General features: G+C 42.5%; 1 protein-coding gene across 10 annotated transcripts in view; it reads right to left on the reverse strand.

Moving 5' to 3' along the window:
• Positions 1-12,345, reverse strand: part of amph (amphiphysin) — a 52,589-nt gene that overhangs the window by 24,054 nt on the left and 16,190 nt on the right. For all 10 annotated transcript variants that reach the window (XM_006807017.3, XM_006807023.3, XM_035914933.2 and 7 more), the window contains exons 8-10: positions 9,961-10,036; positions 9,786-9,868; positions 4,808-4,946 (exon numbers count right to left, since the gene is read on the reverse strand). In XM_006807017.3, coding sequence (XP_006807080.2) covers positions 4,808-4,946; positions 9,786-9,868; positions 9,961-10,036 — 298 coding nt within the window. The remainder of the gene's footprint in view (positions 1-4,807; positions 4,947-9,785; positions 9,869-9,960; positions 10,037-12,345) is intronic.

A 12,345-nucleotide genomic window follows, 5' to 3' on the forward strand; every position in this document is an offset into this window, starting at 1 on the left:
ACACAACACCGTACCATCCAAGAGGAAACCCAGTAGAGAGGTTTAATCGCACTCTACTGGCCATGTTGGGAACTCTTGAACCCAAACAGAAATCCAAATGGAAACAGTTTGTAAAGCCACTCGTCCATGCATACAACTGTACCAAAAATGAAGTCACTGGCTACACCCCATACGAACTAATGTTTGGACGTTGTCCTCGTCTCCCCATTGACCTTGCTTTTAATCTTCCTGTACGTGAGAAAGAACATCAGACACATTCACAGTATGTACAAGACTTAAAAGCTAAGTTGAAAGAAAGTTATCTGCTATCTTCAAAGAATGCTGCGAAGAACGCTGAGAGGAACAAGACTCGATTTGACCAACGTATTATACCATCCAAGCTGGAAGTTGGAAGCAGAGTCTTGGTGCGGAACATAAGGCTGAGAGGTAAACATAAACTTGCTGACAAATGGGAACCAGATGTCTTTGTAGTGCTGAAATGTGCCAAAGATCTCCCCGTCTACACCGTAAAACCAGAATGCAAAGACGGTCCAATTCGCACATTGCACAGAGATCTCCTTCTTCCGTGTGGGTTTCTTCCTGCAACAGAATCAGGAACATCAGATGAGACTATTCCAATCACACCCCCTTTAACTCGTCAACAGCCCAAGAAACAACAGGAATCTCCTGAGTACTTTGTTGAAGAGGATGAATTGGAACCGACCTTTGTCCATCTTGCCCCGCTCCCGATGGGGTTTAGGGTGGAGAAGTCTCTCACCCCCCTACAGTCTTTTCCCAGTGGTGAGGAGGAAAAACTTCCACCAACATCTGTACCTGAAATGGAATCAGCTGGGGAAGCTCTGTTAGGATCTCAGAGGGAAGAACCATTGGAGTTTGATGCTGATGGGACATCCGAGAAAGATTTGCTTGAAATCTTACCCGAGCACGTTCTTGAAGCCGTATCTACAGACTTGTCCGGTCCTGAAGTCTCTGACAGCTTAACAGGCGAGCCTAGTCCTGTGACATTGCCAACTCTTAATAGCTCAGAGTCGGTTCTTGACCCCCCTCCGAGGCGGTCAACACGTCACAGATCGCCACCTAGGCGACTGCAGTATGCCCACTTAGGCAATCCATTGATATCAGTTGTTCAGTCTCTGTTACATAGTCTGTCAGATGCTTTAACCACCACAACCACCAATTCAAACCCTTCAGTCGTACATATTGTGTAGTGTTATTATGCGACGGGACGTGCATGTATTCAAGGGGGGAGGGTGTAACCCAGAGTAAAATCTGTTTCCTGCACTTATTCCTGCCATCGAATGCATCGCAGGTACATGACTCCAACCACATGACTTTGCTCAGCCAATCGGACGGCATGTGGGTCATAGTAAGCCTGTCCCGGCTTCCTCCTGTCAGATGCGTGGAGGCAAGCCAGGTGACAGAGCTGTTGCAGGTTTGTATTGGCAAACACTTGCTTTTTCCGTTTTAATGCTTCTTTTAACACCCACTAACTTATGCAACTTAGATGCTGGTTACTGTGAGCCAGAGCCATAGTGTTGTTGTGCACTGAACAGAACGGAATTGGTGAGTTTGAACTTTTAATTGATTGTTTGTATTGCTACCAGCTGGCGCTAATTGGTTGCTGCCGGTCCAAACAATTTGATTTTGATTTGACTGGTATTTGTTGAATAAATAGTGCTGTGAAGCTATATAGTCTGTATATAGCAGTTGAAATGTTTCAGTTGAATCCTTATTGGTTAAATATACTGTTTGTTTATTTGTGTACACAGGAACAAGAATAACTTAATGTTTTTAGCTTAATTGGCTGACATTTTTTGTATTATTCTTGTGAATTCTTATTGGCCTTGTTTATTTAATGCAGGCCAGGTGAACCCTTTTCGGGTATGAAAAAGGATGGCGAGCCAATGAGCGGCTAGGAGCAGGACTCATTCCGCAATCGAAGCTTCCACTGGTTGGGTAGGAAGCTATCAAAGACGACGCTCTGTCCCCATTCTCTCAATATACTGATTTTCACACTCATACACACCATTCCCCCGTTTATGGACAATAGCGCTTGGACATCTCTCATGGACACTCAGATAAAACTCATGGACTTCAGTGTGGATCAGTGTTTTTGATGTCAACAAGTGTTGTTTATGGGGAACTGTTTTCTATGGTGCTTGGTACAAGCCGGAAGAATTGGCTTAGTTGTTTTGTGCACCCTCACTGGGTTTTTGGTTAATAGAATAGCTGCAGCAGGAGTGATTATTTAAGTTTTCCTTTTCTTTTCTTGTTAATTTTCTTTGAGGTTCGGTTAAATACATGATACCTGCAAAAGCATTTTGTGTTGTGTGTGTTTATTAATTACTGCCCATCAGCTCCTGTAGCATTCCTAGATCTTCTGATTAATAATAATAACCATAATACTTCACTGATTGATAATGACCATAATACCTCACCCAATACCTAGCCTGTATTGAGTCATTGGCGCTTCATCAGTGTTACACTTGGTTCTGATAAATTTTTTGTTTGGCACAGCTAAGCTGGCAATATGGAAGACTAGGAAGAACCAGATGCTAGGTCAGGGTTGGACTGATGTTGTGCAAAGTCTAAAGGGCCTGTTGGCATCCCGTCTGAGAGTAGAGCATGCTTTTTACTCTCTGACTAATAGTCTGGACTCCTTTGAAACTATGTGGGGGATTGGACGGGTTTTGTGCTCAGTAGGAGCAGATGGGACACTTGTTCGTAACTTTTAAGTGTGTGTGCTGAGTACCTTAGTTAATGGTTAGTGTACAATGAATGTTGCTGATTATGTGGTAGCATTTTTGTGTTAGTTTTTTTAGTTTCACCTTTCAGCCTGTTTAGATTTAACTGTTTGGTATTTTCAGTTAGTTCTGCACCCACCCACAGGGTGAGTGGTAGGGCAGGTCACCTACTTACCGGAAGGTTGGTGGTTTGATCCCAGTCTGCATACCAAATCTTTGGGCAAGATACCACCCCATGTTGCTCTCTGAAGCAGTGTGTGAATGTCAGAACGCACTTAAAACAAAAAACAGTGCTTTACTGAATGGTTGAATGTATGTACAGTCCATTTACCATCTCTATGACATGATTACAATGTGAACCCCCACCATGTCAGACTGACAAGGAGGCATCAGACCCGACCCTGACTCATGTGTGGATCTTAACCCTCCTCCTTCAAAGTTCTGTAAGTAAGAAGAAACAGCAGAGTGCTCTTTTTCTTTCAGTCATCACTGAGATGTGATGACTTGTTTTCATTCGTTAGTACGGTCATAGTGTGCTCCAGTCTGCCGTGTCTCTATTTTAAAATTAGACAACAAATGTTTTTTAGAAATGATAAATCTCCTTTCTTTAATTTTGGTTGTATTTTGTTTTTGTAAAAATGTTTTTGATCATTTGTACACCAACAAACTTAATTATTATTGTACATCATACATAAGAATCTGCACATTACACAGCCAGCGTCTTTATTTGAGTCAATGAACCAATGCTCAGATATTCCTGTATTTTGACTTCAGGTGTCTGATGACATTTCAGTATCAGCAGCAGCTCATATGGGCTGGTTGACAATTGAGACCCTCCGTGTTTTGGTGTTTTTACACTATTTCCTGGTTAAGATATCAGCTCTTGCACTGCACCTTAGCAAACTCAACCAGTGTTGTAGAAACTTGCCATGACATTACAGACACACCAACATACACTGACATGTACAGAACGTTAAATGTTAGGAAAGGTCAGATCTCATGAACATCAGTAGAAACTAGGTGATGTTCTACTCTCGGGATCTACTGTGTTATATATGATCTGCAGACTGTATATAACACTGCTGTAGTGATCTACAGACGGAGGCACAGACACAGGACAGACAGCTCTTGTTCACTCACCAAATCAACAGACAAAAGTGTGCAGCAAAGAAAAAACAGTCCCAGAAAGTTACCGTGAAGTTCAAACAAACACACACCACTATCAGTCATGCATACCCATCGATCGCTTGTTATTATTGTTCAGTCTGATCAGGTCGAGTTTTGCAGTTAAAGACAATGGTGAGCTGTGACTTTGACATTATTGATCACTGACAGAAATTCCCATTCGCAGCCTTTGAGGTTGGAACAGCAAAGAGATTTCCGCCGTCAACAGTGGAGGACAAAAGTTGGTTAGCAGCACTGCCACAGAGTTCTGTTTTTAAAGGAAACACCTGAATGCTTTGGTAATGAGGCCATGTGATCGATCACTGCTGTGAGTGAGGTCGGGTGTTTAAAATTATTAAAATGTTCATGTTTTTAAAAACACAATCCAAATCCAGGGCTGTCAAACGCCAGTCCCTGAGGGCTGCTGTCCTGAAGCTTGTCCATGGTGCAACACACCTGAATAACGTTAGTGGCTAATTAGCAAGACTCTATAAAGCTTGACTGCAACCCCTAACCCTACTCAAGTAACTTAGAGTGAAGTAAAGGGTTTTGAAAAATGTACTTCTAAAAGTACTTTTATTGCACCATGTTCATTCACTCATGAGCTGCTGTTACACGAATCAAAGGGCTGAACTGCCTCCTCAGCTTGCAGTCAAGTCCTATAAAGTCTTGCTAATGTCATTCAGGTGTGCTGCAGCAGGAACACATGGAAAAGTTTAGGACTACAGCCCTCGAGGACTGGAGTTTGACACCTGCACCTATGAAATTAACTTCGGTCAAATATTCAAGTGCAAAACTAATTACTACATTTACATTTTTACATTCAATGAAAATTATTATTTTGTCCAGATACACAACTAGATCCAGTGACTAACATCTACATGGGAACTGACACTTACCTGCATTGGAGATTTGGGTCGAGGCGGTCCAGGTGAGATAGGACGGAGCATATGATTGGTGCTGAGATCTGGACTATCAGGTGGACTCTCGTCTTCTGGTGGTGATGGGGTTCTCGCGAGTCGTAGAGGTCCTGAATCACTGATGAACAGGACAGAAACTAAGCAAAGACTTCTGTCACACTCACATTCAAACTTAGTGTTGAAAAATTGTTAAACTGTTTATAAAATAATTAAATGAAGCAATTTTATTATGTTAATATATAAACAATGCAAATGTGCTCATAAGTGTGTTGGCGCGTGTTTGAGGGTTGAGAGCTTCATTCAGCGCTGTTGTCTGGATTTGAAAATTTGCAGGAACACGTAGAGTGCAGAGGGTTTTTGCAGCATGCTTACATACATGATAATGGTTAGAATAGTCTCTGGGTCAGGAAGTCCGAAAAAGATGTCCTGAACTGAAATCAGCAGAACAATAAGAGCAGATAGCCAAGGATACGCAGGGTGTATTTATGTGTCTGTGTCTTCCAGGAATCAGAGCAGACGGGAGGTCGGAAGTGAATGGATGGGAGGAGCACACTGCCACATTTGTGTTGGGAGAAGATGGCCATAATAATCTTTTGTTATTGTCACAGTATATAAGCTGGACAGCCCGTTTCACCGTTATTGTCAGGGCCCGGTGGATCAGCAGGTAGCTGATCAGTAGTATTGTTGTCTCTCTCTCGCCGGGGCGGAACTCAATGTGGGTTCAGGATCATGTGGTGGGGGAGTACGCTGGACAGACGGGTTCACCTAAACATTCAGTGATGGTGCAGTAGCAGTGGGAGACGCCCTGGTACGTCAGAGCTTCAATTCCCACCTGTTGCAGAGCTTGGACAGCATTCTAAGGGTGGCTGGGGATATTGAGTCTGAATGCACCATGTTTAGTACATTGATAATTTCATTATTAAGTGTGCCTATGCCAAGAGGCACACTTATTACTATTGCTCAGATTTATTATTATTATTATTATTATTATTATTAAGTGTGCCTATGCCAAGAGGCACACTTATTACTATTCGTCAGATTTATTCTTATTATTATTATTATTATTATTATTAAGTGTGCCTATGCCAAGAGGCACACTTATTACTATTGCTCAGATTTATTATTCTTATTAGGGTTAGGGTTAGTGTGCATAAGTGTGCCTATGCCAAGACCCAGTACAAGAATTATTCTTCTATCCCACCTACTTTTTGAGTTACACGACGTTTTGTAACACCAAAAAACGGCGGTTTTTGCCTCTCAGCGCTATCTAATTCTGACTGCTCATCACTCTGGTTTCCAGGCACCCCTCGCTCTTGTCAGTGGCGCAATTGGTAATGACACGGGTCTGCAGACCAAACGTCGTGGGTTCGATTCCACCTGGTTCAACTTATTGTTTTCCATTACGAATTAAATCACTATCACAGACCAGCAATTTATATTGCTAATTTATTGCAATCCTGTAAAGTTTTATGATTTTAGCAGCTTTTCTAATATGGACCTCAGCTTCTTGTTTAAGCTACCAATTAATAGACTATGACACCGTGTGTGTGTGTGTGTGTCACTGCGTTTCTCTGTGTGTTTGTCCATATTTGCAAATGTTCTTAGGCATGTTATTTTTGCCTTAGCTTTGTGTATCTGCTGGCTGTTCCTTCTTGCTTTTCTAATGTTTCTGCCAATTTTTTCACAGTTGAACAAGTAGTTTTGAGGAAAGTTCAGCTTTTTTCAGCTGGCCATTTTACTTCTCCAATATTTCTGCTTAAGTTATTATTAGTTTTCTGCTAAATTATAGAATATACAGAAAAGATTTGTACCAAATCATAGTATTTCTGCCAAAGCATATTATTTCTGCTAAGTCATTGTATTTTTGCTCAGTCTTAGTATTTGACCCAGAAGGTTAAGTGTCTTCACTTCTTTTCAGCACAAAGTTTTGCTTCTCCACCTGTTACAAGCACAAATTTAAGTTTATTCAACTCTTTTCTGCAGAAAGAGCAAGTTCATAGAATATTATCATTTTCAGTTTTCAAGTTTCAGTTTTCAAGTTTCAAGTTTCAGTTTTCAAGCTCTTTTCAGTAAAACCTTTAGCTCCTTCACCCCTTTTCAGCACAAAGTTTTGCTTCTTCACCTCTTTTCAGCAAATTTCAGCTTTTGCTCCACAGTGCACATTTTTTCCTCTCATCATATCTTTGTTTGTGACTTCTGCTTCTACACCTCTTTTCAGCAGGTAATTCTGTTTTTTCAGTTGTTTTCAGCAGATTCCACTACAAGGCATTCACACTGCATTTTCGCAGGCAATGCAACTTTTTCTAGTTTGGATTACCGTAATGACGACAATATCAACGGCGCGCACAGCGTCGCTGCTTTCAGGAACCATTGGAATTTTTAAGATTGCGCGAACCATTAATTAGTTACGGTAATCGAAGGGTGTATGCTTGGTGGAAAACTCCATATCCCACAATTCATAGCAGGCCTCTGCTGAGTCAAACAATGGCGGCCACCACTTAGTTTTTATTTTGCTCTTATTACTGTTTTTTTTTAATAAAATAAACTTTTAAGATATTTTCAGGCGAGAATGTAGCTGTGTAAACTTCAAATATCTGCTCGTTTTATCAAGACATCCCATATTAGCAACAGTGCTCTGACGACATCGGTCCCGCCTGACAGCTAGCCGGCTAGCTAGCTAGCGTGGCTTGGCTGAAAAGTGACCGGGCGTGACTTACAGTGAGAGCAGGTCACTCTCGTTTCACCCCCCAGTCTCTCGCAAAGACTCGGTATCACAGATGGACTTATTTTTCGTTTATATGGGCCGATGATTTATTTATTCATTTTAGTAACGGTATAAACAGTGAAAGGTGGTGGATCTGCCAGATGCTGGTCGATGTGGAAAAAATAACTCAGTTGTTTGGTGGTGGCTAACGCGGAGCTCAAACAGAGGGCAGCTGGTGGATGAGGGAAATCGAAGGCAGGAGAAGCAGACCCAAGGCGGCCGCCGGTCCGAGCGTCAGGTGAACTGAATTTCAGGTAAGAAGTTATGACCTGCAGTGTATCTGGGTCAGATATAAACCAAGTTTAGGTATAGTTTATTTTCTTTGTGCTGACTTTTTACAATCACTTACAATAACTTGTACTGCGTACTAGCTAGCATGACGGAGTTTCTATACAGCTGTGTGGGTGCTTTGTTACTGATGTTGAACTTTATTTTATTCATAAGGTTAGTTCGTAGAGTTTCCAACCGTTCTGTACAAACGGAATCGTATTGAGCTGAAAAGGAACACAGTTTGTCCCGTACTTCAGCTTGAATGGAAAAAGACACAAAGCTGGATTTATTCTGTTGTTACGCTGCACAGCCGACTCTTCTCCTCTCTGTCACTATCATGGGTCTTATGACCCAGTGTTTGAGTTTAGTTTATTTGATTGTTTATATGATTAAGCTCATGAGTTTTTCTAGTTCTTTGTTATTAGATTCCCCTTGTGTCTTCCAAACCCTGTTAAGTCTCCCTTGCCCTTCATGTGTTTCATGTCTGTTATGTTGTCAAGTTCATGTAGTCATGTCTGCGTTTCATTATGTTTCCTATTTTATTTTCTAAGAGGTTCTGTGTTTTGTTTTACTCTGTCCCTGTGGCGTTGTTACGTCCACGTTGTGTCTACTGTACCTTGTTTCAGGTCCCTATGTTCTGTCTTCTCAGTTGCTGTTAAGTCTGCATGTCTAGAGTTCAGTCAGTGTGTTTCCTGTTTTACTTTGAAGGTCCATGTCTCATGTGAGTGATTCTAGGTTACAGCAGGATACAAATAACATCAGGCTGATCCTGCCACGATTTGTCCCCCAGTCTAAATCACAGACAAACAGGATCCCACAGCTGTTTATGTTTTTAAACCCATTTTGCACAGAGAGGCATTTTTGAAAAATGTATTGATGCAATGTTGAATATTATTACACAGGAAAAAACAACTACAGTAAATTAATCACAGTGTGATGCCTCTGCCTTTGTAAACAGAGGGACAGTAACTGCGTGTAAAACCTGCAGACAGTCAGATTAACAGTGTTTTGTCTCTATCATTCTGCAATTCATCTCATGTAAACAGTAACGTGGCCACAGCGTGACGTGGAAAAAGGCACATACCTTTGACATTGCATAAACTCTGTATTCCTCGTCCACACGTAAACGCAAAAAACAAGTTTTAAAAAATCTCAGTTTTCAGTGATTCGAAACGCCGTTTACGTGGACGAAACAGCTGCGTGTTCAAAAATACCCGTGTAGGTGCGGACGCAGTGTAAAAGAGTTAGTAGTTTATTTCCTTACTACCTGTAATTTATTGCAGATTACTTGTATTTGTTTAATTGTTTACTAAATGTTTGAGGTGTGAAATGAACCGCAATGGAGCAAAATAAGGGTGTGTGAGGTTGGAGGATGTGTTTGTGCGTGCGTGTGCGAACATTTTTCTTGTAAAACAAAGGGAGGCGTAGCAAAAAAGTTTGGGAAACACTGTCTTAATCCTAAATAAATTCTAAAGAACTTTGAATCATTCTGGAAAAAGAACAGTTCAAATCATTAAAAGCCCCAAATTACCATGACATCTATGTCCATGATGAGTGCATTAAAACTTTGAAAAAAACCAAAACTCTATGGGTACTTTACAATGACCAGTTAATAAATCTGTGAAGGTTCTCAGTCATCCAGGTTATCGTAGTCCAGATGCTTTTCTTTCCAAGCTCCTTAGATGACCAGTTAATATGCATGTGTTTGAACTGTGGAAGGAAACTGGACTATTATCTTTAAATCCCAGCCACCCAAACTCTAGTTTGATTGGTTTATGTTGAAATATAACTAAAAACAGAATAATAAAATTGATTTTTTCTAAACCCATTGCTGCCATCACATTGTACAATCAGTTTAAGACACTGAAACCAAATGCTGATCTACCTTCGTTTTCCTCAGTTATGGAAAAAGCTTGTACTGACCTCGGAGCCCCTTGGATGGTGAATATCTTGTCAGAGTGCTGCTCTCGCAGTTGGGTCATCACTTCGTACAGTTCTCTGCACACCTGGATGGTTTAAAAGAGACATTTTTCAGTTCAAATGATTTCAAAGAAAAAAAGAAAAGCAACCCTGTTGGTTTAGGAAGTGAAAAACTCACCAGTGAGATCTCGCGATGAAACTTTGCTTCAAGACTCGTTACACTCTTGAAGGTGCTGATGTAGAAGCCAACTCGGCTGCACAACACAAAAGTAAAACTTGGTTGTTGTTGTTTTTAGAAATACTACAATTTGGGGCTGTGAATTTTTTTTCCTGTCCTGTCGGTGGCGCTGTCACTTGGTGTTCGCTCGCTCTGTGGTATAGTATCACTTCCTGTTCCTGCTCAAACACAGTGGTGTTTCTGAGTAGCTTATTTGCTTAGCAGTTTAATTAACAACTTTTAAATACATTCTTTTTTTTTCACAGTATAATCTTCACGTGCTTCATCCGAAGCACACTTTCTGTGTACTCACTACCTAATTTATAGCCAAAGTATTCACTCAGTGTCTCTGTACTGTTTCGCTAGCTTAGCTCGTAGCCGACCCGTTAGCACCATGGCTACTTCACCTGTCCCTTCTGCACTTTCTTGCTCATTGTGTCAGATGTTTAGTTACTCCTCGGCCTCCTTTAGCAGTAATGATATCTGTAACAAATGTAGCATATTTGCAGCTCTGGAGGCCAGGATTACCGAGAGAGACTAGAGACTCGGCTTTGCACCCTTCTCTCACCCTTAGCTAGCCAGGCCCCTGTAGCTGGTAGCGTAGGCCCCGCTAGCTGTTCCCCGGCAAATCCCAAGCAGCTGCGGAAAGAAGGCGGCTGGGTAACGGTGAGGAGGAAGCATAGTCCTAAACAGAAGCCCCAGGTACACCACCAACCCGTTCATGTGTCTAACCGTTTTTCCCCACTCGGTGACACACCCGCTGGGGGTCAAACTCTGGTAATTGGTGATTCTGTTCTCAGACATGTGAAGCTAGAGACACCGGCAACCATAGTCAATTGTCTTCCAGGGGCCAGAGCAGGCGACATTGAAGGAAATTTAAAACTGCTGACTAAGGGTAAACGTAAATTCAGTAAAATCATAATTCACGTCGGCAGTAATGACACCCGGTTACGCCAATCGGAGGTCACTAAAATCAATATTGAATCGGTGTGTAACTTTGCCAAAACAATGTCGGACTCTGTAGTTTTCTCTGGTCCCCTCCCCAATCAGACCAGGAGTGACATGTTTAGCCGCATGTTCTCCTTAAATTGCTGGTTGTCTGAGTGGTGTCCCAGAAATGATGTGGGCTTCATAGATAATTGGCAAACCTTCTGGAGGAAACCTGGTCTTGTTAGGAGAGATGGCATCCATCCCACTTTGGACGTTGGGACTTCCGTTTTCCGGCAATGGAGTAAGGTGTGTCGGCCACTAGCACCTGCCTAACTTTTTTAAAATTTTACTCTCTGAGCCCCATTTTGCTGTTAGATACGAATTTTTCGGGTCATTTGTAAGTGTCACGCTGGAAGGATGTCCAAGGGAAGGAGACAAATCGAGAAAAACCTTACTGGCGAGAGCTGTGCTAACGCTGGCGCAGCAGAGGATGCTAGTGCAGTCCTGAACCCGGCGCTTGTCGCCCTGCTCGAACAGCACAGAACAGCCATAGCCGCAGATTTTAAGGCTACATCGGATGTGATTAACGGTAAGCTGGACAAGATTCAAGCGGAAGTCGCAAATCAAGAACTACGAATTGGTGAGCTTGAATCGAACGCAGTGGATGTTGTTCAGCGTTTAGCGGCGCTCGAGGCTAAGTATGATTCACTACAGGAGGAAAACAAACTTTTCAAAACTAAACTTTCCGACCTGGAGAGTAGAAGCAGAAGGCAGAACATCCGTCTGGTGGGTTTGCCGGAATCGGTGGAGCCGGGTCCACGGCCAACTGAGTTCTTTTCCCGGCTGCTGGTGGAGGTCTTCGGCGCACAAACTTTGCCATCCCCCCCGGAGCTTGACAGAGCCCACCGTAGCCTTATGCCCAAACCGGGCCCTGATGGAAGGCCGCGCTCAGTCATTATCCGCCTCCACCGCTTCCAGATTAAGGAGCTGCTGATGAGGGAAGCACGGAGACGCCGAGGGACATTAGAGTACTGCGGACATAAACTTCAGTTTTATGAGGATTACAACGCCGACGTCCAGAAGCAGCGAGCCCAGTATAAGGATGTTATGGCCGAGTTATATCGGAGAGGCCTTCGTCCTTCCCTTCTCTTCCCCGCCAGGCTCCGCATTACTCTTTCAGATGGGAAAATCCGGCGATTGGAGTCAGTTGAGGAGGCCTCTCGCTTCATTCAAACCATGGAAGAAAACCGAGGCTCTCCATCCTGAGTTGGACACTGTAGCCGGTTAGAGCACTCACCCTAATTTACAACTATAACGGGTCGGACTAGTCTAAGTGGCGTCCTCGTTGTGACTGACATTATACAGCTGCGCTGTTGGCATAGCAATATATTCTTTGCTGTTCATTTTAAGGTAAAA

Source organism: Neolamprologus brichardi, chromosome 18 (genome assembly GCF_056152115.1).
Source record: "Neolamprologus brichardi isolate AB-2024 chromosome 18, ASM5615211v1, whole genome shotgun sequence".
NCBI lineage: Eukaryota > Metazoa > Chordata > Actinopteri > Cichliformes > Cichlidae > Neolamprologus > Neolamprologus brichardi.